The sequence below is a fragment of the Desarmillaria tabescens genome (assembly GCF_030435595.1).
Source record: "Desarmillaria tabescens strain CCBAS 213 chromosome Unknown EV420scaffold_24, whole genome shotgun sequence".
Classification (NCBI taxonomy): Eukaryota; Fungi; Basidiomycota; class Agaricomycetes; order Agaricales; family Physalacriaceae; genus Desarmillaria; species Desarmillaria tabescens.
This window is the reverse complement of record NW_026848323.1, coordinates 455,599-481,259: the sequence shown is the minus strand read 5'-3', so window position 1 is coordinate 481,259 and position 25,661 is coordinate 455,599. Positions and strand designations below refer to the sequence as shown.

Here is a 25,661-nt window from a genome sequence, read left to right as displayed (position 1 = left end):
GGAAGGAGGGGAGTAAAGGAAGGTAGTCAAGTATCAAACCAGGGCAAGTGGCGGTGCTGATCTGACAAAATTTGTTGGATGACTTGGAGATTTCGGAAACGTTTGTAAGGATTTCAAAGATAGATATGATGTAGACTTTATAATATCGGAAACACGAGGTAATGCCATCATGCTTTCACAGAATAGTCAATAAATAATCTACCCTGTAGGTAAAGTTGAAGTAAAGGAAAGTCCGGCAACATAGTCATAACGTAGGCGAATTTAAAAAGAAACGAATGTTAGTTATTACAATGATAGTCCTTAGATAAAGCTTAGGACAGTTTAATTATAAATCCGACGAATCAAGTGCATCGTAGATGGGACAGAGGTCATCCCATGCAGCTGTTGAAACGAGGCTTGTTAATAGGGATTGAATCCATAAAAGAAAGTCACGAACTGGATGGAGACTCAGTCGAATTCCAGTCACCGGTATCTTCTGCAAAGACGATGGCGAAACCACTGGATTCCTTATGAGTCTGATTCATTGCAAACTGGATGTGAACTTACAGTTCCAAGTGCCAGTCAATGTGACTGGGAACGATAGATCAGTACAAAATAGACCATCGAGATTCAGCGACATACCAATGAAGGATCCATGGTCCGGGGTTGTCAGTCGTCCAGCGAATCGTGACATTATCTCCAGCTACACCAAGGCTGACAACGTCGCGACGAACAGGATTATCGTAGTTGTACGTGTCACTTCCTGCAACACGGACGACATCGAAGCTATGCTGTCAACATATGAACCATCAGAGATCTGCTAAGTGTCACTCAAAAAATGTATCTTACACCGTGAAGATGGAGGGGATGCTAGGTTTACAGTAAGCTTTTTTGAATTCTCTGCATGATGCATGTTTAAAACTCACTGGTCCCCCAGCAACACCAGCAGGAACTGAGAGCTCAACGCTCGCGTTCTTTGGTAGGTAATAGATCGAGCCACTAGGGAGAAGGCTTGATACGTCTTCAGCACCGCTCAAGATTTGTAGCAACACAGGTATGGTTGGTGGTGTGTATGCTTCGCCGTTGACGGTAAATAAGAAATCGGTTGTCTGCGGAGTGAATTTGAGTGCTGTTCTGAAGATACCATCGAGCAACATACGAATGCCACAGCCAAGTTGATTGCATCATCGACACCTCCAGCGGTAGCAGTACCCGGCTAAAAATCGTGTCAGATGAACCTGCAGGTGAGCCCAGCCAGCAGAAAACTGACCACTCCAGGGTCTAGCGGCTATTATTCGGATTGGTATGAGCCTTTCATCTAGCTGAGGGTCGAGGGAGAGGTACATACAACAAGATTAGCCTCGTCAAGAGCGTTCGTGCTTGTAACATCAGCATCTGCGGGGTTCGTCTCGTTGGCTCCGTTATAGCGCAAAATAGCCGAGTTGATGTTATCTGTAAATCCCGTGGTTCCCACATCAGGGTTGAATCGAATCCCTGGAGAGCAGAATCGATTAGTAAGTAGCTATTGAAGATATTCAGTTCATACAATAATTGTCGACAGTCTGATTTGCTGTCAGCTGCGAATAAGAAGATAAGTCATGTCGCGTCGGCTTCTTGATTTGAAAACACAGCTTACAATGAACGAATATCGTTGACCTGCATACGTTAAAATTAGCCTCTGTTGCAATATTAGAGAAGACAGCGGACCGGCAAATATCTGAATCTCATCAACTGTGTATGCTTCATGATTAATACCATCAACTTCGATTACGGTCCTAACCGAAAGTCAGTAACAACCATCATGCCCTGGGAAAATTAGACTCGCATGTCATGCCCCTCGATTTGGAAGACGAAGTTCGCATCACAAGCCATGTTAATCAAACGGAACCGGTATCTGATAGAAGTCATCAGAGAGGAAAAGAAAGTTGTTACAATGATCAAAGCATACCGTGTACCAGAATCCACTGTGACCACTGCAAGATCACCAGTTGCATTTTCATACCAACTAGTCGTACTTCGTTAAAGATGTACATGAGTAACTTAAACGATACACTTACATTCCCATTCCGTTGAAAAGACTCGAATCAGGGGTACTGAAGACTGCTGAATACCACACCAAAGCGAAGGAGAGCAACCGAAACGTACGGGAGAGTCAACGTCTCCGCGAAGGAGTGATACCAATCAAACAGACTAAGGACAGTAGACTCTGGAATGTTTCATGCACAATGTCAATTAACCATACACACTCGAATGGCTGCAGATTGACTGACCATCGTCAACATCGTACAACGATGCGTTAGGATCATCGTCGTCGTAGATGATGAGGGGGCCACGAATACCGTCACAATACTGCGTAGCTGATACCAAGTCAGGCTCGCAGTTTCTTTCTGATAGGATTAGAGGGACTCACCCAGATGAGAGTGATACCAAAATGTACCGGCTTGACCGCTTGTCGGAACACTGTACAGAAACGAATTTCCTTTGGCAATAGGACATTGCGATACAAAGGCAACGCCGTCCGCCCAGTTCGTGTCCGTTGTAAAGAGTCCGTGCCAATGCTACCAGGCGCGCGTCAAAAAATGTTGGAGTAAGGCTGCAGAAGACATACAATCGTAGTGCTTTGAAGAATATTATCATTGTCCAAATTGTTGACCACATTGATTTGAAGCGTGTCTCCCTGAAAGTGCAAGCATTAGAAGAGGAGCGAGGGCGGATTTGAACGTTGCCAACTGTAGTTGCAGTAATTAGCTCTCCAACAACCGATCCTCCCGCCACGGCAGCAGTGCGATTGTAACCATCCGGAGCGACGTCGACGTTAGAAATGACAAGGTCACCAGAAGCGCTGATCGTCGCGCTCGTCGTGACCACATATAAAGCCACAGTAAGAAATGTTAAAAAGGATTGACGCATAGTCGAGAAAAGAAGGAGAGTAGACTGAGTGCGACTATAACACACAAATCTTGATAATGAAATGAAGGGAAACTCTTCCTCTGTTTTATACAGCGACACGGATGCCGACATTCGTGCAGTGCAATTTGTTGAAGAACACGGAAGGCGAACGTCGGAAGACCTAGACGGCTTTGTCTGATGGCAGGGAAAGGTACACCATATGGCAAAAGAAGACGCGCTTCGCTGGGGAACCGGTAGATAATTTCATGATACAAAACTTGATCAGATCTGATAGCACCCTGTGAAAATGACACCGCTTAAGTGAGCATCAAAGGAGTAACAGAGCGGCCAAAATGCTGCGCATACAATTTATTCCCTGAGAATTGTCATGAATGGACAGTACCCCAAAGGTGGCGTCGGATGTATAGCTAAGGTGTACGTATGCTATCCAAGACGCGGAGAACTGCGCTTCTCCTATAGCTTCGCTGAAGGTCCATAAGGAGAACATAAATTGAAAGCCCTTAGCTACTGAAGAAGCAAGCAGCTCACTCAGGGCTGTCTCAACAGTGTAGTACCTGAGTAGATACCGGTGAGCGCATTCTTGTAAGATCGAAGGGGAGCGCCGCTTTGAGACTCCGATAATTGTTCGATCTAAGTGCTGCGCAGGCGTAAGTCGCGCTCTCGAGTGACTAGATGTTTGAGTATAATTATAGAAATGCACGCAGCCGGAGCTATGTTAGACGCGTAGACGCTGAATTTTTTTTTACCAAACCTCCGTATATGTTCTAACGACCACATCAGAACTCTTTGGGCAAACCATCAGCCGCCGCTTGCAGAGATCTGCACAGGTTCCTAGCTGAAAAGATTGCAAGTTGTTCGTGCAGAGGTTGGACTCAGTACTACATTGAGCCCCAGTCAATCCTGATCCATTGATCGCACAAGTGGTTCACGTACGTGCAGAGTGGAAAGAAGCATCTATATAGTTGTAGTATACTCATTTAGAGATCCGAAGTTCGGCTCAGACTGATAAGGAATTTAGCAATATACGACAGCCGTTATCCTTCAAACCATGTCAATGTGGTCGATACGCACAATACGAATTGGAGGACGGAAGTCCAATACCGGAAGAGTAATGCAGATCAAGACCGTTCTTCCGATGCCAGCGAAAAAAACGGCGCCGTTCTAAATTCTGGGTGACTGCCACCCATTATGAAAACGGGAAAGCGCAGCTGTGTGAATCCTTCCTTGAATGTAGAATCTAGATCTCGGTGGAGTGAGAATGTGGAAGTATTATCGTAGCATAAAAAAATAACCGCAGAAGCTCACTATTTTTCTCGAAACACCAAGTGATACTCACTCATCTCGAAACAGTAAGCGGTATTCACTCACCGAGACTCTGAAGCCAGGAAGCCGGGTCGAGCGTGCGACATTGGTTGTGGAAATCGCTTCGTTGAAGTAGTCGTGAAGAGTAGACAAGTTGCCGAGGATCGTTGTGAGCAAATGGGCGCTTGGTCATTGGTCCAGACTCGTAAATTATGTAAAGATCGCAGACCATCCATCCTCAGCTGTGGGTCTGAATATGAGCACACAGACGCGATAACCGTCAACCTTTTTCAGTCGTGACACTAGACACTAGACTTACATCACTCAGTATGCCCCTCAAGTTGCCGGCGCTAGTTCGAACTGCCTGGAGTGGTTACTAGTTTGCGTCATGAAAATGAATGAACGTCAGCTTACAAGCATTCCTCGACATCATTCATCGCGTTACGACACATACCGGAATTCAGGAAAGGTATCGTGACGACCCTGGGTCCTGCATGTAATGGTGGCGGCCGCAAATATCCCTCAGAACAAGGTAAAGTTCCGCTGATGAATACGACACTGAAGTAATTCGATGGAAGTGTCCGATAATCTTCAGTTGAGCCCACTGCGCCAAAGCTTTTCACAGAGGCCCTAGCTGCGGAGATATTTTTGACTTTAAGCTTCAAAGCTTCATTTGCGATGCATCTCGGACGAGTGGATTATGCTGTAGTCACCAGTGCCATTGCGGCGCAGTAGACTCTCAGGATGTCGGCCCGCTCCGAAGCACCATTACTGGGGGTCCAGGAAGGATTTCAAAATTGTGAGTACCCGCTCAATACATAAAAGACTCAGGTTCGTTTAAACCTCCTCAACAGCGCTGGCCTCCTTCATATCGATCCATAAACCTCCCTGAGGAAGTATTCAACATGCCAGGAATCAAATCTCGGGGGAGACACAAGATAGAACTCACATAACTGTAGAGCGTCAGGTGGGTCTTGAGCATGACCTTCTCTCTCGCCTTGATACTGCTCTCTTCCTTCCAACTTTGCGGCGGCCGGCATTCTGCAGGCTGCGCTTCGGTGTTCAACCTGATCTCGGAGAAACTCTGGAGTAGTCGCACGAGGAAGAATGATACTTCATGGTAGGCAAACTATAACATAATCAGAAATGGTTGAGAGAATTACGACGGCGCATACTTGTTGGCCTAGACATATGCGGGGGCCTGCATTGAATGGCAGAAAAATAAACGGATTTCCAGTTAGGTATCTTTGCATTCTATCGTCGAGGAATCGGTCCGGATCAAACAATTGTGCGTCAGGACCCCAAAGGTCCTCGCGACGGTGCATTAAAAAGACGCTGTACACAATTCTACCAGTCATCAGGCCAAAGAGCGGCAGGAATGTAGCCTTTAAACGCACCTCGCTTTTGGAGGGATGTAATAGTCCTGGCCGCCGGGAGTCTTAGAGCGCCAAACGGCACCATTTTTGCAAGCCCTGTAATAATCAGTTTCAGCTCACAAAAGGAGGCAAAACAACTGTCAAAGCTTGCCTAGCATTTAACGGTCTGGAAGCAGATTTCAGTTCAGCACCAAGTCGTCAATCAAACGTGGGATTCGCTTACACCGGTGGGTACAACCGCAGCGTTTCTGTCAAACGGGTCGTCATTATTTCTGATCCACTCCACGCAATTCTCACGCACCATTGATCACAGCACGGAGGTACTTCATGTCCCGAAAATCGTTGTAGGTAGGTCGGTTCGTCATGCCTACCCTTTCAAGGATCTCGTTGCGAAGACGACGAAGGACATCAGGATGCTGGGAAAGCATGTACACAACAAACGTCAAAGTGGCGGCAGTCTACGAGCGCATGGACATCAGAGGAGGCGCTGAACGGACAGACCACACAAAAGGTACTAACAGTATCCCGGCCGGCTACACCAAGATTCATTATCTCATCCCTTAGAACATTCTGGTCTAGCTCGCAGGTTAGCCTCGCATCATTCCATGAAACGGAAAGCTTACCGTCTGTGTAACAAACCAGATGATCCAATAAAGTTTCACCCTCTTGCACTTCCCTCGTTTTTCCCTTACCAATCGGCCTTTTACCTGCACTTTCTGCCGCCTTCGCGAGTATAGGATCCAAAAACTTTCTCACAGTGATCATCTTCGCTTTTGTCCTATCGGTCCAAAACTCGAAAAGCGGCCAATAACCCGCGAATCGCGTACGAAGCGCAGTCTCTAGCTGCGCCTCTCCAAATGCACGCGCGAACTCATTACTCGCGGACTCTGAGTCAGACTGAGATAACGGCGCAAAGAAAGGATACGGCAAGGACGCAGAAAGAGACCGCACATCCTTGCCGAACAAAAATTCCGTAGCCGAATCAAGCGTGAATCGGCCCACGAGATCCTGGAAATCAACGGGATGCCCTTGCCTGAAGCGTGCCTTCATAAGTTTGAGCGCATCATCAGCGTGTCTGTCGAAGATATCAAAATGACTGATTCTGTCCCTGCTGAAGAACGGTCGCGTCATAGATCGATGGAACCTGTCCGGGACGGACGGTTAGTACTCTGTGTGGCTAGAGGGGCACGGCTTACTTCCACATATCACCTAAAGGAAATCGAGTGCAAATTAATCATGAGGCTGTATAGGTTACAACGTAACTGCGCTTACCGTCGGAGGCGAAAACGCCAGTTCCTAACAATGAATGAAAGTTATCGCAAAGTGTAGCTCCTGGAATAGAAACAGGTTTAGATCAGGCGCTTCTTGGCTGTACATTCGGTGCCGCAGACCTTTCTCGAACTAGGCACAGATGTCAGTCAGTCAATTAAGACAAGCTATTGTTGGCACAAGGAACATACTTCATCAAACTGCGTAGCGAGGACCGCCTAATGAAAACATGGTATCACACATCAAACACCAAAAATACCGCAATCAAAAAGTACCTTTATATACTCTGGCTCTGTCGTGAAGATCTATAATCGGACTTTTAGAAGATACACAGCCCAAGTTTGTAGATCTACTAACCCGATCCTTGAAGAGAATTCTCATGTTAATAGTGTTCCCAACACGACTGAAAATATCGCTCAGCCCATCTCCTTCATTGAATGTATTAGATCAAATTTGTTAACAAATGGAGAAAAATAGCTCACCAGGATATCCTGATTTGAATGCTTTGATTGTAGCCAACAGCGATAATACACCGCCTAGGCTTGGGTCACCAGTCCTTGGAGGTATAACGGCCCCATGTTTCTTCGCGGCACGGTTGTTAATAAAATCCGTGCACTGGACCTGAATCATAAGGCTCAGCGGGAAGCTCAGCGCATAACAGATGAAGCGGGCCCATCTCGGCAACGCGACTTCAAAGACGGTCAAAAGGGCATATACCACCCCGAGAGGAAAGCAAAAGTAAGGTAGACGCTGAGCGAGGTAAACGATACCTGGTGGGAGGTTGGCCATCGCAACGAATGTTGTGGCTCTTACCAGCGGACGCTTCCCTTTAAGTATGTTGCAGATAAATGAATATTCAACACGAGGCAGCCCCAATGCATTTCACATGGAGCCAAGGTTGCTTTCAAAGACTCCAAGACTTGCAAGAATGTATAGTACCATGACACTACATGCAAACTACCTGTAGGCACCGAACATAGAGCATTTATTAGTCCATTTTGAATTTCTGAAACGGTTTAGATTACACTTACACGACGAAGGCACGGGAGTTGCTCTATGGGGGTGTACTAGATGCGGGGGCCCCGGGCAGGCTAGGGCGGGGAGGGTGGACTAGCCGGCTGCTTGGGTCCTCTCCAGCATCTTGTTTACCGCGACTGGTCTCCCAGTAGGTGGATGCGCCAGGTCCGTCAAGCGATTTTCCCTCATCTTCATCAGCAAATTTGACAAAAAAGCCGGCGTGATACGGTTGTCATCCGCAGCCTCAGACTGCGGAGTCCCACTGCTCCTGCTTCTGCTCGCGCTTCCGCTCGCTGCACTCAGTGGTGACTGGCGCGAAGAGGCAGACGCATCAGGGAGGCTATCGTCTTTGTAACGGTCCCATAGAGCATAGAGTGCGATGATCTCCTGGGAAATTGTGGCAATCAATGGAAGCGAAACATTCAATTCAGCGAGGAATGTGACGGGATCCTGGTGTTTTTTTGATTCGGTTGCATTTCGGGACGACCGACGCGGGTGTGGAGCTGATGAACTAGGAGGCTGGAGCAGGGTCGAGAGATTATCCCGCGAGGGCTGGTGAAACACTTGCGTCAGATAAATGGCAGCGATGGCAATTAGGTGTGGAGGGTAAAGCAGACAGAGAGATCCTCGGTACGTATCATTGATGATATGCCAAGCCATTTGCAATGCCGCTTCGGACATTTCGAGCTTGTCCTCACTTGAACCCCAGTATCGTTGACCTTCGTCAGTGCTGACTCCAACACCGAGCTCCCCTGCCTCTGTCTCATCGTCCTCATCGGTGCTCGACTCTTTCTTGCAAAGTGCCAAGAGGGTGCGATACGGATGGAACACTGTCAAGTCACATTCTAGATCATCAACTAGATAAAACTCCATCTCGCCAAGCTTGGAATTGTCGGATGGGAAATGTTTCATATTGTAGTGGTCTGCAGAACCGTGAACACAACGTACTCGAAAACATAGAAGAATCTTACGACTGAACAAGGTGCGCGACTCTGCAACGACATTCTTGATATGCACGGGGGATTCTTCAGCCTTTGCGGCAACGTAACAGCATGCAGCGATAACAAGGAATGGATCTGTTTCACAGTAGGCATTCTTGAGATAGAAGCGCCGGAAGAAGACAGTCGCAGTCGCGATGGCCCTCTGCCGTAGCTGCAATTTTCTGCCCAATTTCGCGATGGCTGAGTCCTCGTGAGCCCCCGTGCCACATTAGATGCCGAAACACGCACCGTTCGCGAAATAGATATCCAGAAATTCAAGATGCTCCGGGTCGTCGACATACTGAAGGTCCTCAGCCCTCGCGTGCTTGAGGGTCGCCCGGTCGGTAATCCATCTTTTGCTGCAGAATGAGATAACGAGCACGACAGTCGTGAAAGGGCGGCCTCACTAGTGGGAACTGGCCCAAAAGTCGGTTGCCATTGCGGTCGGCGATGACGATGGTGGGAAGAAATGAAATAACGGAATCCCGGACCCCTCCGCACCCGGTGCTCGTGACGTATCCTTCCCGAGAGTCGAGATTTTCTTCCACCCTCCTGGTCTTTTACCATCATCATCCCTCCCAGAATGTTTGCCCGAACTGCTGCTCGTGCCCTGGCGACGCCGTCTACTCGCCAATTTTCCTCGTCTTCGGCCCGTCATACCAAGGTCGCTGTTCTCGGAGCTGGTGGAGGCATTGGGCAGCCTTTGTCTCTTCTCCTGAAGAGCAATCCTTTGGTTTCTTCCCTCAACTTGTATGATATTCGTGGCGCTCCTGGTGTAGCTGCAGATGTCAGCCATGTCGACACTCCCAGTGAGGTAGGCACCCGTCTACTTGCTGCCGTGTCGCGTCACGACTGACTATCTTCTGCAGGTCAAAGGCTACGAGGCAGACAAGTTGGACGAGGCCCTGGATGGCGTTGAAGTTGTCGTTATTCCCGCCGGTGTACCTCGGAAGGTCAGTTCATCCTTTTACTGTCCATTGAATGCTGGCTGACCGGACCCTTTAGCCTGGCGTAAGTCGCGATAATATGTTTTCTCCATTTACCGCTCTAACACCACCCTAAGATGACCCGTGACGATTTGTTCAACGTATGTTTTTCCTTTCTTTCTCAGTACTCTCGTGACTAGATTATACATTCCGCAGACCAATGCCTCTATCGTCCGTGACCTTGCGACAGCAGTTGGACGTGTTTCCCCCAAGGCTCACATCCTCGTCATTTCCAACCCTGTCAACTCCACCGTCCCCATCGTTGCCAAAACCTTGGAAAAACTGGGTGTCTTTGACCCCGCCCACGTCTTCGGTGTTACCACCCTTGACGTCGTTCGTGCCGCTCGGTTCACAGCTGGTATCGCGGGCGTCAAGCCATCCGACTCGGTCATCACTGTCGTCGGTGGTCACAGCGGTCCCACTATCGTTCCTCTCCTCTCACAGTCGACCTATGGCAAGGCCATCAAGGGCGAAGTTTACGAGAAGCTCGTGCACCGGATCCAATTCGGTGGTGATGAAGTCGTTAAGGCTAAAGATGGTGCTGGAAGCGCTACCCTGTCCATGGCCTACGCCGGTGCTAAGTTCACGGATGCTCTCCTCCGTGGCCTGAGCGGCGAAAAGGGTGTCGTTACGCCTACCTTCGTCAAGAGCCCTCTGTTCGAGAGCGAGGGAATTGACTTCTTCTCTTCTAACGTCGAACTTGGCGTAAGTTCAACATATTGATCTGTAGTTCTGTTTGCTAATACCTAGCCCATTTAGCCCAACGGTGTTGAGAAGATCCACCCCATTGGCCCTCTGTCCCCAGAAGAAGAGAAACTACTTGCCGCTTGCTTGCCTGACCTCAAAAAGAACATCGAGAAGGGCAAGGCTTTCGTCGCTTAGAAGTATACGTACAGCAGGACATGTAGACTTCGACATTAAAACAGATTTTTTCATCTTAATCGGAAAACCTGATAACCGACTGATGACTGTTGAAAAGTTGCACAGCTGCTGATGCGAGAACACGCCCAAGCCACGAACGAACTTCTCTGATCATGATCGTGGGTGTGACGGCGTCAACTGCTTTGTATTTTCGAGGGAAGTATCGCCTGCAATTCACTGCCTATTTGCATATAGTGCGGAACGTCAGACGTTGACCTTTGTCACAGAAGGAGATCGCAGCTAGAATCCGGGTAGAAAAGAAGTTCCATCCTCCCCTGGATGGGTCGGTGGTATGTCGCTCAGCTTTCGCCCCAGAGTAGAGTCAACAAGAATGCATTCTAGTCTCTGTTAACTGTCAGTTGTTGATTTCGTTTCGGTGTATAGTAGAGCCAAGTGGTCATATCGACCTTGGTTTATGTTATCACGATCAAAAAGGCCTGTCAGGACTGGCATCGCTTATTGTAGGAGAGAACCGGCAGGTCGTCCTAGTAGCTATCTATTCTATTCACCGCCGGTGATATATGCATTGACATTAGCTGCCTTTCAAGTCAGTCCCGGCGCTCATTTCCGAGATGGCCTAGCCTTCCTGCCAGCGAAAGGAGAAGGTCGCATGAAACGGATTTTCCATTCGTATCGGCTTTGTATATCTGAGCTTCCCTGCCTCAATTGGACCTCCCGCTCCTTCCGTACACGAACGATCCACTCGCAAGATCCGATCGGAACCAGGGGGAATTCGTCTTTTCATCACTGGCTGTCGAACAAACGGCGTACAAACCGGCTTCCAATCATTTGCCTCTGAAGTATACGATATTCTCAAGTTGCACATGTATGTGTCCGGTATTCGAACCTCCCGGCTCTGGAAATGAAGTGAAGGGAAATACGCATACACTGAAGCCTTGAGTGGACTAATTGTTTCTCCGGTTACTGAACTTTGTTGGAACTTGGAATGAAAGGCCCATGTACTGTCAGTGCTCGGGCCGAGCAAGCCATTTAGCCGTGACTGAGTCGCGCTGTCGGAGTGTAAACATTGTTAGTCTTTCCGTACTGCCAGCTTGGTGCCGATTCCGGCTCCGATCAGTTTAAAAATAACACATCGTAGATATTCAAAAGCGGAACATGATCATCATCTAAAAGGTACCGCCCATATAAAATAGGTATAAATGTATGAAATCCTCTCTGATCTTTTCCACGTTTCTTGCTATGCGTCCTCAGTTTTGTTTCTCAACATTTTTGTTTCTAGGCGGTTGCTTGCTTTCCGGTGTTTCTTCAAGATTCGACCCTACCACATATACTAGAACTACAGCGGCATGTAAAGCCGTAAAGCGGGACGCCGACCATGCAGTTGTCGACATTGAGCTTAGTGGGTCTTCTGTCGTAACCCATCTCTACAGCACTCAACCATTCTCTCGACGCAGGCTACGTCGATATCAACCCTACCGCCAAAACAGCGATAATACTCGTTCACGGTTGGCCCAGTATCTGGAGCACCTGGGCGTATCAAATACAGGCGCTTGAAGTGAACACCTTTCCTAGCTAAGCGATTTTACCGACACTCTAACATGATCATTTCTTAGCATGATTATCGCTTGATTGTGCCCGACTTGCGTGGATTCGGGCGTTCTTCACACCCTGAAGACGTGCAAACCTCTGGAACGATGTTCGACCACGTCGGTGACCTTGCATGTATACTAGAGCACGCCAAAGTGGATACCGCTATCTGCTTAGGGTAAAGCCTCTATAGCCTCGACCGCACTATCGGATAACTGATCAGCCATAGGCATGATTGGGGCTCCGTACTCTGCTACGAAGCGGGAAGACTCCGCCCAGATATTTTCCAAGGAGTTATTGGGGCCGTCGTTCCAGTCAGTCGCGCCTGTATTCTCTGCTTCGTTCTGACACTAATATCTTCGTAGTATATTCCTTCCGCTGGGCCCTTCGTTCCTATCAAAGATCTCACGACCGTGTTTCCTAAACTGACGTATCAGCTCTTCTTCGGTTTACAAACGCCTGATGCTGTCAAGGAACTGGACAAGGATATTCGCAGATCTCTTCGGGCGACACTCCGTGCCAAGTCGAGCCCGCCCCCTGATGAGTTTTTGAAGAGTTCTGAAACGTTCCTAGGGGCGTGGAGCGATTATGAGGAGGCGAGACGTACCATGCTTCTGAAGCCGGACTTAAATTTACAATACAATAGATCCCGCCTATTCCGTTTCTATCGCCTGAGGAGGAGGATTATCTCGTTGAGGAATTTAGCCACCAGGGCTTCAAAAACAGTAAGAATTTCGTCCAAGTTGATCGTCATCAAATAAATGTTCTACAGCTCTCCAGTTCTACACCACGGGAGTAAGTGATATATCCGCCATCTTCAATACCTTTCTTCAATGATTAACGTTTCGCAGAACCGACATGGAACGTGGAAGTTTGCCAACGAGCAGGGCAATCACACGCTGCCGCAGCCTGTCTTGGCCATTTACCCCACACATGTATGCCACCTGTTTAGAAGCTGTTTGGCCCACTGTCTGATCGCCTGCCTCCCCAGGATCCTGTAGCCGACTGGGTCAAAGCCGCGGAACTGCTCCAATCCGAAAGCTTCTTACCACGTCTAACGACCGCAGTGAGTGATGTCATGATTTGCGGTTGATTGCGACTAAACTAACGGATTTCTATATAGACGGTGGAAGGTTCGCACTGGATACAAATGGAAAATCCGGGACCATTTAATGCTGCCTTGAAGAACTGGCTGGAAGCTAACTTTGGCCGCTCGAGCCGTGCTGAGGATGAGCTGTAATTGTTCTGTGTATTATGGATGGATGAAAAGGAAGGAACCGACCTCGACATGTACCACACTACTATACCTCTGTCATTCTGTGTACATATTCTCTATCTGCTATTTTATATATGCATTCGAAACGGATGGAACGCAATTGGAATTCAAATGATCTAATGTCCTGATAGTAAAGAGTGTCCAGTCACTTCAACAGACTGCAAAAATATTTGTTGGGGTAACAAAATGTCTGTGGATGTCCATTTAGTGTCCCGCGGAAGCGCAACCAGAATTTGGGACGAGAGACAAAGGTGTCGTTGGTATCTTGGCCGAATAGCTTATTCGTCTGACCGCCTCCAAAAATTGCTCTTCCGAATCCAACCCGGAAAGGTCTCGTTTCAACCAACCAGAGGTAGTTGTGTTGTCAAACAAGGTACCGACGATGGGGCATACGGTGTCTAATTCCGGGAGCGTCCCGTTGATGAAGTAGTCTCTGATGTAGCCCTGTGTGCAGGGCGAGTTGGCAGAGATCGAGCAGTGCTACGTTACTGAGGCATTAGGAGTAGGACACCGATGAATATATTATACCACGCACCCCTGGTGAATCCTGGGTTAGGACGACAGAGCCGTCGAAACCGGAAGCCACCTTTTTGGCACTAGGAATGGATAGGTGAGTTGGATAGATTATCTGGGATATTTATTGCTTACGCAGCGAGAGGCGCGACGGGATCTGTTATTACTATTGGTAAGGTATCCCGATGGGACGTTTGCTATGACACTCACCCGCTGTGTTACCGACGAATAAGATGGGATAGCTTGTATTACCCGTGAATGGACCTGCCAGTTGAAGAATGTAAGCGTCTGTTTTGCGAATGCGCCGGTAAGTCATCACCTCGGAAATTGGTTTTCGGATAATCTGGCCATCCTCTGGTGGAATAGTGCGGTCAGCGAAAAGAAGGCAGTAGATATACGGGAACGTACGCGCATCCGATTCTAACACCAGTCCAGATACTCGCCCATTCAAACTGAGCAGAAAGATTTGCATAATACGCTTCTGCGGATTCCACGTCCCTAGGCACGGGTAAGCCGTCGTTGCATATAACGGCGATCATGGAGTCTTGTACAGAGCTTGTGAGCAATGCGGAAGGATCGTCACAGGAGCATTCGAATGGGGTATGGGCGGTCAAGTTGAGGATGCCCTCTCCATTTCCTTGGGCCAACTCTGACAGTCCTTTTGCCAGAGTCCAGTATATACTCTGTGGTATGTATAGAGAGGAGAAGACCGCGTAACGCAGCCGTGCGTAGTCGACTACGCCATAGGCTGTAGGCAAACGAACCGGAAGCGGTCTAGCACGAATGGTATCATAGAGATTGTCGAGGTTCTGCTTTATTGCATCAGGACTCGAATCGTAGAAAGGACACCCGTCGGGACCAGCTTGATAGCATCCGTCGAAGAACGCCTGCAAAGTCTTGTTAGAATCCGTCAAGTTGTCAGACCATAACGCTAAACATAGTCAGTTGACGAGTTACTTCTTTCTATTCAAATGACTGACTGGCATAATAGTTTTCTGTGTCAACGACGCCATCCAGAACCATTCGTTCAATCTTGTCCTATTGAATATTTTTCTCCGAGTCAGACCAGACATCAGATGTAGAATCTTCCACTTACAGGAAACATAGCAGCGAAGGTCGCACCCAATATAGTGCCGTAACTGCGCAGTTCAAAGGGATTAATCATTGTGATTATTCAGAGAACCTGATGAAACGTACGAGAAACCCCAATATTGCAGCTTTTCTTGTCCGTATGCTTCAGTGATTTTTAGCATATCACGGGCAGTCTGATCGGTATTGATATGTGCCAATAACCCGTTATTATCTCGTTCACCAGCCAACTGGCCAGTAATGATAGCCTGCGCCCAAGCGTTTTCAATACCATCCGGGCGACCCAGAAGCTCAACCAAGATGTTATAATCCCACAAAGCGCGCTCGGCACCCGTTTCGTAGAAAGATACACGTGTAGACCGCGCGACACCTGGAGTTCCAATTCAATTATTCAATTGGCGGAGAAATTGGTGGGAAAATGACGCGTACCACGGGGATCAAAGCCGACAATGTCATACTGATCCTGAAACATCTGCGAATATTGGGCACCTGCCTCTAGCACGTAATCAACGCCACTTCCACCAGGTCCGCCGGGGTTGAATAAGAGTGGACCTTTGTAGTCGGTAGAGTTCACGGGAAGGGGCGAAGGGTATTGAATGATAGCGAGAACAATCGTCTCATTATCCGGACTGGAGTAATTGAGAGGAACCTGCGTGTCATTTGACATGAAGTGAGAAGCAATGGATATGACGATCCAAGATGTGCTTCACCTTTAGATTTGTGCACTGAAAACCAGTGTAACAATCCACCCATTCCAAACTGTCGCTCGCTGGAAGCTGGGGAAAGCGCTCATGTAAACTGTCTGAAGAAAAGAAATAGGTATTTACATACATCCAACCACGCAAACGTTTGGGAGTCTTGAGCTAGAGTTGAGGCGAATGTACAAATCGAAAAAATGCACAAAAGAAGGCCACGACTGGAGATTTTCATCATTGTGGCAGTCGCAGTCCTCTTGAAAGGAATGTATGCCCGGGAGATTCGATGTCAGTCGCGGTTGGTATTGAGTGAAGAGAACTGTGGTGTATTCTTAGCTTTTCTCTTTTAAATATAGGGCGTGTGGAGTAACACCATGTGGCATGAAGGTAACGACAACGTATTTGCCGACGTCGTGCTGTCCCTGAACTTGTACCAATATTCTATGCATATGTATCAGCTCGGTGAAGAGCTTCAAGCACTAGAATAATTAAAAGTGAGCTCTATTTCAGACTTCTCACTAGGAAAATCATTACACTTGCTACGACCAGGGCCTTGGACTCCGCGAAAACTTGGTGAATGATGTGAGGCAAAGAAATTGGCCGTCGGTTGGTCGGTTGGTCGGTCGGTCGGTCCGGTTAACTTTTGTCGTGCATGATTACGTGGTCCGATTTCTCTCTTTTTCTTCTTCGCCGCGGAGCAAGAACCTAGGCCTCAGACCTGAGCGCTTCGCGCTTGAGCCCCAAGGGGAAGGCTAAAATCCGGCAAAGGGGGTAAGGGTATCGCACTCCTGGCAGGTGACAGCAATGCCGGTCAAAATGCAAGGGCCGGGAAACAATTGGAACACAGATAATATTTCGACCCAGGCTTTTGACCACAGCAAAATGTGTCGGTTTTACTATCAAAGGGAATCTCGACTCATTTTGCTATGACCGAAAGCCTTGATCAGAATTTGGTCTGTTGTCCACCCATTTTCCCAGGATTTCGTCCGGTTTGAAACAGTCGCTTACCATTCGGTAAAGAAATCACTGAGCATCTTAGCTTAACTGATTCCACTATGTCGAGCGTTTGCTGGAGGAGACGCTATACAGAAGAACTACAGACAGCGTTTGAAGAGAACAGAAATGACAGACGAAAATCGTTAACACGCCATCATGCTTAATACCGACTTCCTAGTCATTCATAAAGATATACCGGTTCTTTCGGCTAACGCTTACTACAGTGAGTCATTATTCAGCATATTCCGACAGTCTTCTAATCCTCAGTACCAAGCATTGTTAGTAATCACACTCGCAGTGAGATCACTTTCACAAACTTTTAGAAATCTCGTACTTGATACGTGAGGTCTATCGAGCTTCGACTTATCAATGCATTGAGTTGCCTCGGATCATGTTCAGCACGCAACTCTTCCTCGTGTGGCGTTGCGTCGCTATATCTCCCTCATTTCTCATTTTTATGCCGTGTAGCACCTATTCTTTCTCACAAACATTTACCTACGACATGCCTACATTTTTGCTCCTAAGCCGTGCAGGATATAAACCCCATAAATTCGGTATGAGCTGAAGGAAGTACTCTGATAAGTGACATGAGATATACTATTGCGTACTAATACCCGCCCTATGAGATTAAAGAAAAGACATATTCCGACATGACGATGCTTAATCATAGAATACCAATGCTCTGATCTCAATGGATTGTCTGAACGGTGTTCCTTCCGGGGTGGTAGGATCAGCAAAGGCTGTATGGGGCGTGTATAGAGCTACGCTTCCGTCTTGAACAGACTCATTACTAGGAACCGAATATATCAATAAGAGCTCGGAAAGAATGGGAAAAGTAAAGCACAAACCATTTAATGAGAACAAACTCATCGGGTCGCGCATATCCTTAAAGTAACCCCACCTCTGATGTTCGTTGTATTTAACACCGTATGTCTCTCCCTTTCTGTCAGGGTAAATCAAATCGATAGGCTCGACGTCCTTCTCTGGGTCGACGCTAGAGAAATGGCATAGCGCCAGAGGCCAGTCGGTCGCTGGGTTCTCAATCGGTCTCCAGAGATTGATGATCTGGAAACGCTTGGCCAACAGCCCAGGAGCGTCTTCCGGGGGAAGGTGACGATGGACACGAGCAATGGTCGCCTTGAATGTTTGGTCGACATGGGCGATAGCCGCCGGCTGACGTTTATCTGGATTATCCCCAGATTCACCTGGGCGGCGACGGCGTATAGCTGTGGATTTATAATCTAAGTACAATTTCGAACTTGGACCAAGGCGGAAAGCTTACTATGGTCAAATATAACTACTTTACTAGCTCCGGTGAGCTCCTTCAAAAGCGCGATGCTCTCATCATAGTATCCTTCAACCTGCACCTCCCCGTCTTTGATAAATTGCGTGGGACGATTGGAGAAGAGTTGGAATCCAGCAGTATCGAGAGTAATGGATTCTGAGTTCAGCTTTGTCCGATAATTTTCGACGGTCACGGTTTTTGGCTCCAGGATGTAGTTTCGATTGTTTCTCGCGTCAGGGCCAGCATTGTTTTTGATATATGCCCGTTCGCCATTAGCGGGTGATTGCATGAAGAAGAGGTCGGCAACGACACCAGAAGACATGTTGAACTAGTGTTCTGGCATGAAAGAGCAGGGTTTATGTATGCTTTTGCGTATGTATCAATCATCACACAGGTTGACGAGGTACGAGTACGCAATGGCATCAAAGAGTTGCGTGCTGAACATGATCCGAGGCAACTCAATGCATTGATAAGTCGAAGCTCGATAGACCTCACGTATCAAGTACGAGATTTCTAAAAGTTTGTGAAAGTGATCTCACTGCGAGTGTGATTACTAACAATGCTTGGTACTGAGGATTAGAAGACTGTCGGAATATGCTGAATAATGACTCACTGTAGTAAGCGTTAGCCGAAAGAACCGGTATATCTTTATGAATGACTAGGAAGTCGGTATTAAGCATGATGGCGTGTTAACGATTTTCGTCTGTCATTTCTGTTCTCTTCAAACGCTGTCTGTAGTTCTTCTGTATAGCGTCTCCTCCAGCAAACGCTCGACATAGTGGAATCAGTTAAGCTAAGATGCTCAGTGATTTCTTTACCGAATGGTAAGCGACTGTTTCAAACCGGACGAAATCCTGGGAAAATGGGTGGACAACAGACCAAATTCTGATTAAGGCTTTCGGTCATAGCAAAATGAGTCGAGATTCCCTTTGATAGTAAAACCGACACATTTTGCTGTGGTCAAAAGCCTGGGTCGAAATATTATCTGTGTTCCAATTGTTTCCCGGCCCTTGCATTTTGACCGGCATTGCTGTCACCTGCCAGGAGTGCGATACCCTTACCCCCTTTGCCGGATTTTAGCCTTCCCCTTGGGGCTCAAGCGCGAAGCGCTCAGGTCTGAGGCCTAGGTTCTTGCTCCGCGGCGAAGAAGAAAAAGAGAGAAATCGGACCACGTAATCATGCACGACAAAAGTTAACCGGACCGACCGACCGACCAACCGACCAACCGACGGCCAATTTCTTTGCCTCACATCATTCACCAAGTTTTCGCGGAGTCCAAGGCCCTGGTCGTAGCAAGTGTAATGATTTTCCTAGTGAGAAGTCTGAAATAGAGCTCACTTTTAATTATTCTAGTGCTTGAAGCTCTTCACCGAGCTGATACATATGCATAGAATATTGGTACAAGTTCAGGGACAGCACGACGTCGGCAAATACGTTGTCGTTACCTTCATGCCACATGGTGTTACTCCACACGCCCTATATTTAAAAGAGAAAAGCTAAGAATACACCACAGTTCTCTTCACTCAATACCAACCGCGACTGACATCGAATCTCCCGGGCATACATTCCTTTCAAGAGGACTGCGACTGCCACAATGATGAAAATCTCCAGTCGTGGCCTTCTTTTGTGCATTTTTTCGATTTGTACATTCGCCTCAACTCTAGCTCAAGACTCCCAAACGTTTGCGTGGTTGGATGTATGTAAATACCTATTTCTTTTCTTCAGACAGTTTACATGAGCGCTTTCCCCAGCTTCCAGCGAGCGACAGTTTGGAATGGGTGGATTGTTACACTGGTTTTCAGTGCACAAATCTAAAGGTGAAGCACATCTTGGATCGTCATATCCATTGCTTCTCACTTCATGTCAAATGACACGCAGGTTCCTCTCAATTACTCCAGTCCGGATAATGAGACGATTGTTCTCGCTATCATTCAATACCCTTCGCCCCTTCCCGTGAACTCTACCGACTACAAAGGTCCACTCTTATTCAACCCCGGCGGACCTGGTGGAAGTGGCGTTGATTACGTGCTAGAGGCAGGTGCCCAATATTCGCAGATGTTTCAGGATCAGTATGACATTGTCGGCTTTGATCCCCGTGGTACGCGTCATTTTCCCACCAATTTCTCCGCGAATTAATAATTGAATTGGAACTCCAGGTGTCGCGCGGTCTACACGTGTATCTTTCTACGAAACGGGTGCCGAGCGCGCTTTGTGGGATTATAACATCTTGGTTGAGCTTCTGGGTCGCCCGGATGGTATTGAAAACGCTTGGGCGCAGGCTATCATTACTGGCCAGTTGGCTGGTGAACGAGATAATAACGGGTTATTGGCACATATCAATACCGATCAGACTGCCCGTGATATGCTAAAAATCACTGAAGCATACGGACAAGAAAAGCTGCAATATTGGGGTTTCTCGTACGTTTCATCAGGTTCTCTGAATAATCACAATGATTAATCCCTTTGAACTGCGCAGTTACGGCACTATATTGGGTGCGACCTTCGCTGCTATGTTTCCTGTAAGTGGAAGATTCTACATCTGATGTCTGGTCTGACTCGGAGAAAAATATTCAATAGGACAAGATTGAACGAATGGTTCTGGATGGCGTCGTTGACACAGAAAACTATTATGCCAGTCAGTCATTTGAATAGAAAGAAGTAACTCGTCAACTGACTATGTTTAGCGTTATGGTCTGACAACTTGACGGATTCTAACAAGACTTTGCAGGCGTTCTTCGACGGATGCTATCAAGCTGGTCCCGACGGGTGTCCTTTCTACGATTCGAGTCCTGATGCAATAAAGCAGAACCTCGACAATCTCTATGATACCATTCGTGCTAGACCGCTTCCGGTTCGTTTGCCTACAGCCTATGGCGTAGTCGACTACGCACGGCTGCGTTACGCGGTCTTCTCCTCTCTATACATACCACAGAGTATATACTGGACTCTGGCAAAAGGACTGTCAGAGTTGGCCCAAGGAAATGGAGAGGGCATCCTCAACTTGACCGCCCATACCCCATTCGAATGCTCCTGTGACGATCCTTCCGCATTGCTCACAAGCTCTGTACAAGACTCCATGATCGCCGTTATATGCAACGACGGCTTACCCGTGCCTAGGGACGTGGAATCCGCAGAAGCGTATTATGCAAATCTTTCTGCTCAGTTTGAATGGGCGAGTATCTGGACTGGTGTTAGAATCGGATGCGCGTACGTTCCCGTATATCTACTGCCTTCTTTTCGCTGACCGCACTATTCCACCAGAGGATGGCCAGATTATCCGAAAACCAATTTCCGAGGTGATGACTTACCGGCGCATTCGCAAAACAGACGCTTACATTCTTCAACTGGCAGGTCCATTCACGGGTAATACAAGCTATCCCATCTTATTCGTCGGTAACACAGCGGGTGAGTGTCATAGCAAACGTCCCATCGGGATACCTTACCAATAGTAATAACAGATCCCGTCGCGCCTCTCGCTGCGTAAGCAATAAATATCCCAGATAATCTATCCAACTCACCTATCCATTCCTAGTGCCAAAAAGGTGGCTTCCGGTTTCGACGGCTCTGTCGTCCTAACCCAGGATTCACCAGGGGTGCGTGGTATAATATATTCATCGGTGTCCTACTCCTAATGCCTCAGTAACGTAGCACTGCTCGATCTCTGCCAACTCGCCCTGCACACAGGGCTACATCAGAGACTACTTCATCAACGGGACGCTCCCGGAATTAGACACCGTATGCCCCATCGTCGGTACCTTGTTTGACAACACAACTACCTCTGGTTGGTTGAAACGAGACCTTTCCGGGTTGGATTCGGAAGAGCAATTTTTGGAGGCGGTCAGACGAATAAGCTATTCGGCCAAGATACCAACGACACCTTTGTCTCTCGTCCCAAATTCTGGTTGCGCTTCCGCGGGACACTAAATGGACATCCACAGACATTTTGTTACCCCAACAAATATTTTTGCAGTCTGTTGAAGTGACTGGACACTCTTTACTATCAGGACATTAGATCATTTGAATTCCAATTGCGTTCCATCCGTTTCGAATGCATATATAAAATAGCAGATAGAGAATATGTACACAGAATGACAGAGGTATAGTAGTGTGGTACATGTCGAGGTCGGTTCCTTCCTTTTCATCCATCCATAATACACAGAACAATTACAGCTCATCCTCAGCACGGCTCGAGCGGCCAAAGTTAGCTTCCAGCCAGTTCTTCAAGGCAGCATTAAATGGTCCCGGATTTTCCATTTGTATCCAGTGCGAACCTTCCACCGTCTATATAGAAATCCGTTAGTTTAGTCGCAATCAACCGCAAATCATGACATCACTCACTGCGGTCGTTAGACGTGGTAAGAAGCTTTCGGATTGGAGCAGTTCCGCGGCTTTGACCCAGTCGGCTACAGGATCCTGGGGAGGCAGGCGATCAGACAGTGGGCCAAACAGCTTCTAAACAGGTGGCATACATGTGTGGGGTAAATGGCCAAGACAGGCTGCGGCAGCGTGTGATTGCCCTGCTCGTTGGCAAACTTCCACGTTCCATGTCGGTTCTGCGAAACGTTAATCATTGAAGAAAGGTATTGAAGATGGCGGATATATCACTTACTCCCGTGGTGTAGAACTGGAGAGCTGTAGAACATTTATTTGATGACGATCAACTTGGACGAAATTCTTACTGTTTTTGAAGCCCTGGTGGCTAAATTCCTCAACGAGATAATCCTCCTCCTCAGGCGATAGAAACGGAATAGGCGGGATCTATTGTATTGTAAATTTAAGTCCGGCTTCAGAAGCATGGTACGTCTCGCCTCCTCATAATCGCTCCACGCCCCTAGGAACGTTTCAGAACTCTTCAAAAACTCATCAGGGGGCGGGCTCGACTTGGCACGGAGTGTCGCCCGAAGAGATCTGCGAATATCCTTGTCCAGTTCCTTGACAGCATCGCCGACCACTGCTTGGAAACGAGATTGCAAGCTGTGAAAACGTCGATCCGCACATCAGTGCACAATGGGATGGGCCCAGAGTTCTTCAAGAATCAGTGAGACGATCTCTGCTGGAGGTGCCATGGTGGTACGGATACAAAATCATTTTATATTTTTGGCCTGTTCAGCCCGAGGTGTCACGACCACGTGCACTGAAAACGTTGCAGCATTTACAACACTTATGGGGTTGTCCTCTACTCTTTGTTTGGAATTGAATGCCTCTTGTTATCATTTCTTTTGAACTTTTCAAAGGAGAACTTCGTGAAAAACTAGCTGGAAGTGACTAAGTATCCTCACCACTTACACCGTGTCGAATCTAGTAGCGATAGACGCCATGACGCAGACGGTCTACAACTGCTAGAAAGGAACCCAGTCGTGAAAAGGAACATTCGATCAAATATTACAAAGTAGAATTCAGCAATGCTATCAAATTACTCTAAACAAACACACTATACAGCCTCGCGTTGTCGGGGCGAAGCGCGCAGGATATCATCCACACGTATTATCATCTCTGCAGCTTCACTGGCACTGAGAACCACCTGACGCTTCAACTTGTAGCTCTCCGTGATACCTAGCTTGCGCATCGAGGCAATCGTTGCCTCGTTCATATCTACAGTGACGCGAGATAAATGAACGAACAAATAAGATGTTCAATGAAACACGTACCCAGCCCAGCATCTGTCTGGCCTTCATAATGCGCTGCCCGAAGCCGCGAAACCAAGTCTGAAGAGTCATATCCTGCATTATCAGCTAGGATTATCGGGATTTGTCTCAGAGCCCTGCTGAAGGCTTCGACAGCAATAGCCTTCTTTCCTTTCACCTTCCGAGCATCCTCATCGACAGCGCAGCTCATCAGCATCTCTGAGCAACCACCGCCTAACACAGTCCGCGTTTCTTTCACTGTCTGCGAGAGCACCGAGAGGGCGTCGTGTAGTGACCGTTCTGCCTCGTCGACCATCTGATTCGTAGATCCCCGGAGGACGACTGTGCAGGCTTCACCAGCAGCAACGCCTGAGAACTTGATGAGCTACGGATAAACGAAATCAGGATGCCGATCTGCACGAAGACGAGATTCAGTTACTTACCTTGTCTTCACCAATCATAATCTCTTCGATGAGATCACATTGTCCAAGACTGACCAACTCTGGTCGTTCAAACGTACTCGTGATCTCTCCACCGGTGACAAGTGAGAGTCGTTCGACGCCCTCAAAGTCAGCGTGCTCTATCACCATGATACCCTTTTCTGCGAGAAGAGACTCCGGATAGTTGTAAATCAGCTGCCTGTTGACAAAGCAGTTGATGCCATGGGCAGCAATAGCTTCGACCTTGGCTTTCATTTTCTCCTATATTGTTCCGTTAGTCAACGGTCATTCCATAAGGGCCGAGATGCGCTCACCTTCTCAGCTCGTTCTAGTTCGGCAAGTTTTCCTGTACCATCCACCTTCACTCGTGCACCGAAGATTTTGATTTTGTCAGTATCCATGGAGGTATTGGCGATGAGGATTTTGGCATTCTCCAGTCGCTTTGGGGAGTTGACGGCAATACTTTTGTCGAGAATGAAACCTAGAAATAAAGGACGGTCAGCCCTTTCCCACGGAGAACGAAGGCGTCGTACCTTCATCCAAGTACGAGTCCGTGAGCTTGCCGCCGACTTTTTTGATTATTTGAATGTGTTCAAGATCTGTGGATCCCTTTAACCGCAGAACGGCATCAACGGCAAGGTTGGCAAAGTAATCTTTATCCTGCGACAAGACTTTTGACGATAGAGTTGTACGCGCAATGTTGAAAAGATCTCGGCGAAACACTGTAGGGTCCGAACTGAACAGGACATGCCTTTCAGCAACAGGCTCGCCTCATCAATAACGTATGACTCACAAATTATCCACAGCAGAGCCCTCCAATGCCTTCAATGCTGCTAGACTCGCAATCCGATACCCTTCAACGATAGTCTGAGGATGTATCTTCTGTGCGATTAACTTTTCGGCCTCTCTCAGTAGCTCTGCAGCCAGCACGCATACGCTCGTCGTACCATCGCCAATTTCGTCGTCCTGAACCTTGGAGATGTTCACCAGAATCTTCGCAGCAGCGTTATCCAGCTGAATGGCTTTCAGAATCGTCGCACCATCATTCGTTACGTTGATTTCCCCAGTCGACGCTGACTGAAGGATTTTGTTCATCCCTTTAGGGCCGAGTGTGGATTTTACGAGGTCCCCAAGAGCGAGAGCACCGACAAACGAAGAGAGACGCGCATTTTCGGCCTTTTCTTCTGTCGCCTGGAAAATCCTTACTTCATACTGCAGCCTTGAATACTTGAAGATATACTACGCACCTGTCCTCCAAATATTTGCATCGACATTGCTGGTTCGTAACTCGAAGGGTTCAAGAGAACGAGCAGAAAGTGAGAGTAGGAAGAAAGACGTCGCGTAGGGGAGAGCTCAATCAGGAAATGACCTCCCACGCCCTCTCTTGCACTGCCACCAGGAACTGTAACGTGTTTATTTTGATCGTGTAATGCTTCAATATGCGCCAAACGAAAG

The 25,661-nt window shown here is 47.7% G+C and overlaps 10 protein-coding genes across 10 annotated transcripts; 3 read left to right on the top strand and 7 right to left on the bottom strand.

The window, feature by feature from the left end:
* Window positions 1-112: 112 nt before the first annotated feature.
* On the bottom strand, window positions 113-3,108 carry EV420DRAFT_558423 (laccase lcc5). The gene is made up of 20 exons (XM_060482581.1): window positions 2,710-3,108; window positions 2,588-2,656; window positions 2,390-2,537; window positions 2,250-2,336; window positions 2,125-2,185; window positions 2,037-2,072; window positions 1,928-1,984; window positions 1,805-1,873; window positions 1,687-1,754; window positions 1,616-1,635; window positions 1,526-1,556; window positions 1,328-1,473; window positions 1,250-1,267; window positions 1,139-1,195; window positions 906-1,088; window positions 829-849; window positions 622-770; window positions 547-570; window positions 437-498; window positions 113-381 (listed from the first exon to the last, which is right to left on the bottom strand). The coding sequence occupies exons 1-20, from the start codon at window positions 2,998-3,000 to the stop codon at window positions 326-328; spliced, it is 1,653 nt and encodes a 550-aa protein (XP_060329255.1). The 5' UTR covers window positions 3,001-3,108; the 3' UTR covers window positions 113-325.
* A 1,596-nt stretch (window positions 3,109-4,704) lies between these two features.
* On the bottom strand, window positions 4,705-7,785 carry EV420DRAFT_558350 (cytochrome P450 monooxygenase pc-3). The gene is made up of 16 exons (XM_060482580.1): window positions 7,319-7,785; window positions 7,194-7,264; window positions 7,112-7,141; window positions 7,028-7,054; window positions 6,959-6,968; window positions 6,840-6,899; window positions 6,764-6,776; window positions 6,191-6,711; window positions 6,087-6,142; window positions 5,869-6,025; window positions 5,791-5,815; window positions 5,719-5,733; window positions 5,589-5,663; window positions 5,367-5,538; window positions 5,141-5,320; window positions 4,705-5,079 (listed from the first exon to the last, which is right to left on the bottom strand). The coding sequence occupies exons 1-16, from the start codon at window positions 7,623-7,625 to the stop codon at window positions 5,029-5,031; spliced, it is 1,770 nt and encodes a 589-aa protein (XP_060329254.1). The 5' UTR covers window positions 7,626-7,785; the 3' UTR covers window positions 4,705-5,028.
* A 161-nt stretch (window positions 7,786-7,946) lies between these two features.
* EV420DRAFT_1644525 (cyclin-like protein) lies at window positions 7,947-9,272 on the bottom strand (the record flags this gene model as incomplete). Its single annotated transcript, XM_060477659.1, has 4 exons — window positions 7,947-8,776; window positions 8,825-9,034; window positions 9,083-9,192; window positions 9,241-9,272. 4 exons carry the CDS (start codon window positions 9,270-9,272, stop codon window positions 7,947-7,949), a joined length of 1,182 nt encoding a protein of 393 aa, XP_060329253.1.
* A 51-nt stretch (window positions 9,273-9,323) lies between these two features.
* Window positions 9,324-10,760, top strand: EV420DRAFT_1552952 (malate dehydrogenase). The gene is made up of 6 exons (XM_060473531.1): window positions 9,324-9,647; window positions 9,703-9,786; window positions 9,839-9,844; window positions 9,897-9,920; window positions 9,976-10,524; window positions 10,579-10,760. The coding sequence occupies exons 1-6, from the start codon at window positions 9,417-9,419 to the stop codon at window positions 10,699-10,701; spliced, it is 1,017 nt and encodes a 338-aa protein (XP_060329252.1). The 5' UTR covers window positions 9,324-9,416; the 3' UTR covers window positions 10,702-10,760.
* A 1,109-nt stretch (window positions 10,761-11,869) lies between these two features.
* Window positions 11,870-13,648, top strand: EV420DRAFT_557942 (Alpha/Beta hydrolase protein). The gene is made up of 10 exons (XM_060482578.1): window positions 11,870-12,100; window positions 12,156-12,256; window positions 12,315-12,466; window positions 12,518-12,602; window positions 12,654-12,884; window positions 12,935-13,013; window positions 13,061-13,083; window positions 13,140-13,223; window positions 13,280-13,354; window positions 13,412-13,648. The coding sequence occupies exons 1-10, from the start codon at window positions 11,905-11,907 to the stop codon at window positions 13,526-13,528; spliced, it is 1,143 nt and encodes a 380-aa protein (XP_060329251.1). The 5' UTR covers window positions 11,870-11,904; the 3' UTR covers window positions 13,529-13,648.
* A 120-nt stretch (window positions 13,649-13,768) lies between these two features.
* EV420DRAFT_1272281 (Alpha/Beta hydrolase protein) lies at window positions 13,769-15,999 on the bottom strand (the record flags this gene model as incomplete). Its single annotated transcript, XM_060467688.1, has 11 exons — window positions 13,769-14,044; window positions 14,100-14,160; window positions 14,213-14,234; window positions 14,288-14,341; window positions 14,397-14,431; window positions 14,486-15,008; window positions 15,058-15,115; window positions 15,174-15,216; window positions 15,275-15,536; window positions 15,596-15,815; window positions 15,877-15,999. 11 exons carry the CDS (start codon window positions 15,997-15,999, stop codon window positions 13,769-13,771), a joined length of 1,677 nt encoding a protein of 558 aa, XP_060329250.1.
* A 1,518-nt stretch (window positions 16,000-17,517) lies between these two features.
* EV420DRAFT_1644521 (uncharacterized protein) lies at window positions 17,518-18,464 on the bottom strand (the record flags this gene model as incomplete). The annotated part of the gene is made up of 3 exons (XM_060477658.1): window positions 17,518-17,647; window positions 17,702-18,083; window positions 18,140-18,464. 3 exons carry the CDS (start codon window positions 18,462-18,464, stop codon window positions 17,518-17,520), a joined length of 837 nt encoding a protein of 278 aa, XP_060329249.1.
* A 1,372-nt stretch (window positions 18,465-19,836) lies between these two features.
* Window positions 19,837-22,066, top strand: EV420DRAFT_1272157 (Alpha/Beta hydrolase protein; the record flags this gene model as incomplete). Its single annotated transcript, XM_060467681.1, has 11 exons — window positions 19,837-19,959; window positions 20,021-20,240; window positions 20,299-20,560; window positions 20,619-20,661; window positions 20,720-20,777; window positions 20,827-21,349; window positions 21,404-21,438; window positions 21,494-21,547; window positions 21,601-21,622; window positions 21,675-21,735; window positions 21,791-22,066. The coding sequence occupies 11 exons, from the start codon at window positions 19,837-19,839 to the stop codon at window positions 22,064-22,066; spliced, it is 1,677 nt and encodes a 558-aa protein (XP_060329248.1).
* A 120-nt stretch (window positions 22,067-22,186) lies between these two features.
* EV420DRAFT_557918 (uncharacterized protein) lies at window positions 22,187-23,053 on the bottom strand. The gene is made up of 6 exons (XM_060482577.1): window positions 22,951-23,053; window positions 22,822-22,900; window positions 22,752-22,766; window positions 22,612-22,695; window positions 22,481-22,555; window positions 22,187-22,423 (listed from the first exon to the last, which is right to left on the bottom strand). Exons 1-6 carry the CDS (start codon window positions 22,956-22,958, stop codon window positions 22,307-22,309), a joined length of 378 nt encoding a protein of 125 aa, XP_060329247.1. The 5' UTR covers window positions 22,959-23,053; the 3' UTR covers window positions 22,187-22,306.
* A 419-nt stretch (window positions 23,054-23,472) lies between these two features.
* On the bottom strand, window positions 23,473-25,546 carry EV420DRAFT_1336090 (chaperonin Cpn60/TCP-1 family). Its single transcript, XM_060468871.1, has 7 exons — window positions 25,454-25,546; window positions 25,000-25,397; window positions 24,740-24,942; window positions 24,521-24,687; window positions 24,210-24,467; window positions 23,791-24,151; window positions 23,473-23,734 (listed from the first exon to the last, which is right to left on the bottom strand). The coding sequence occupies exons 1-7, from the start codon at window positions 25,478-25,480 to the stop codon at window positions 23,574-23,576; spliced, it is 1,575 nt and encodes a 524-aa protein (XP_060329246.1). The 5' UTR covers window positions 25,481-25,546; the 3' UTR covers window positions 23,473-23,573.
* Window positions 25,547-25,661: the final 115 nt, after the last annotated feature.

Coding starts and splice junctions, on each gene's coding strand:
- EV420DRAFT_558423 (XM_060482581.1), bottom strand. CDS start 3,000: ATGTCGGCATCCGTGTCGCTGTATAAAACAGAGGAAGAGTTTCCCTTC. Junction 1,874..1,927: donor ACAGTGGATTCTGGTACACG/GTATGCTTTGAT, acceptor GACTTCTATCAG/ATACCGGTTCCGTTTGATTA. Junction 382..436: donor TTCGACTGAGTCTCCATCCA/GTTCGTGACTTT, acceptor TCGTTTCAACAG/CTGCATGGGATGACCTCTGT.
- EV420DRAFT_558350 (XM_060482580.1), bottom strand. CDS start 7,625: ATGGCCAACCTCCCACCAGGTATCGTTTACCTCGCTCAGCGTCTACCT. Junction 6,026..6,086: donor GTGTAGCCGGCCGGGATACT/GTTAGTACCTTT, acceptor ATGCGCTCGTAG/ACTGCCGCCACTTTGACGTT. Junction 5,080..5,140: donor ACCTGACGCTCTACAGTTAT/GTGAGTTCTATC, acceptor ATACTTCCTCAG/GGAGGTTTATGGATCGATAT.
- EV420DRAFT_1552952 (XM_060473531.1), top strand. CDS start 9,417: ATGTTTGCCCGAACTGCTGCTCGTGCCCTGGCGACGCCGTCTACTCGC. Junction 9,648..9,702: donor ATGTCGACACTCCCAGTGAG/GTAGGCACCCGT, acceptor TATCTTCTGCAG/GTCAAAGGCTACGAGGCAGA. Junction 10,525..10,578: donor CTTCTAACGTCGAACTTGGC/GTAAGTTCAACA, acceptor TAGCCCATTTAG/CCCAACGGTGTTGAGAAGAT.
- EV420DRAFT_557942 (XM_060482578.1), top strand. CDS start 11,905: ATGAAATCCTCTCTGATCTTTTCCACGTTTCTTGCTATGCGTCCTCAG. Junction 13,084..13,139: donor TCCAGTTCTACACCACGGGA/GTAAGTGATATA, acceptor AACGTTTCGCAG/AACCGACATGGAACGTGGAA. Junction 13,355..13,411: donor TACCACGTCTAACGACCGCA/GTGAGTGATGTC, acceptor ATTTCTATATAG/ACGGTGGAAGGTTCGCACTG.
- EV420DRAFT_557918 (XM_060482577.1), bottom strand. Junction 22,556..22,611: donor TGGCCATTTACCCCACACAT/GTATGCCACCTG, acceptor CTGCCTCCCCAG/GATCCTGTAGCCGACTGGGT. Junction 22,424..22,480: donor TACCACGTCTAACGACCGCA/GTGAGTGATGTC, acceptor ATTTCTATATAG/ACGGTGGAAGGTTCGCACTG.
- EV420DRAFT_1336090 (XM_060468871.1), bottom strand. CDS start 25,480: ATGTCGATGCAAATATTTGGAGGACAG. Junction 24,943..24,999: donor GGCTCTGCTGTGGATAATTT/GTGAGTCATACG, acceptor TGTCCTGTTCAG/TTCGGACCCTACAGTGTTTC. Junction 24,688..24,739: donor GGACTCGTACTTGGATGAAG/GTACGACGCCTT, acceptor CTTTATTTCTAG/GTTTCATTCTCGACAAAAGT.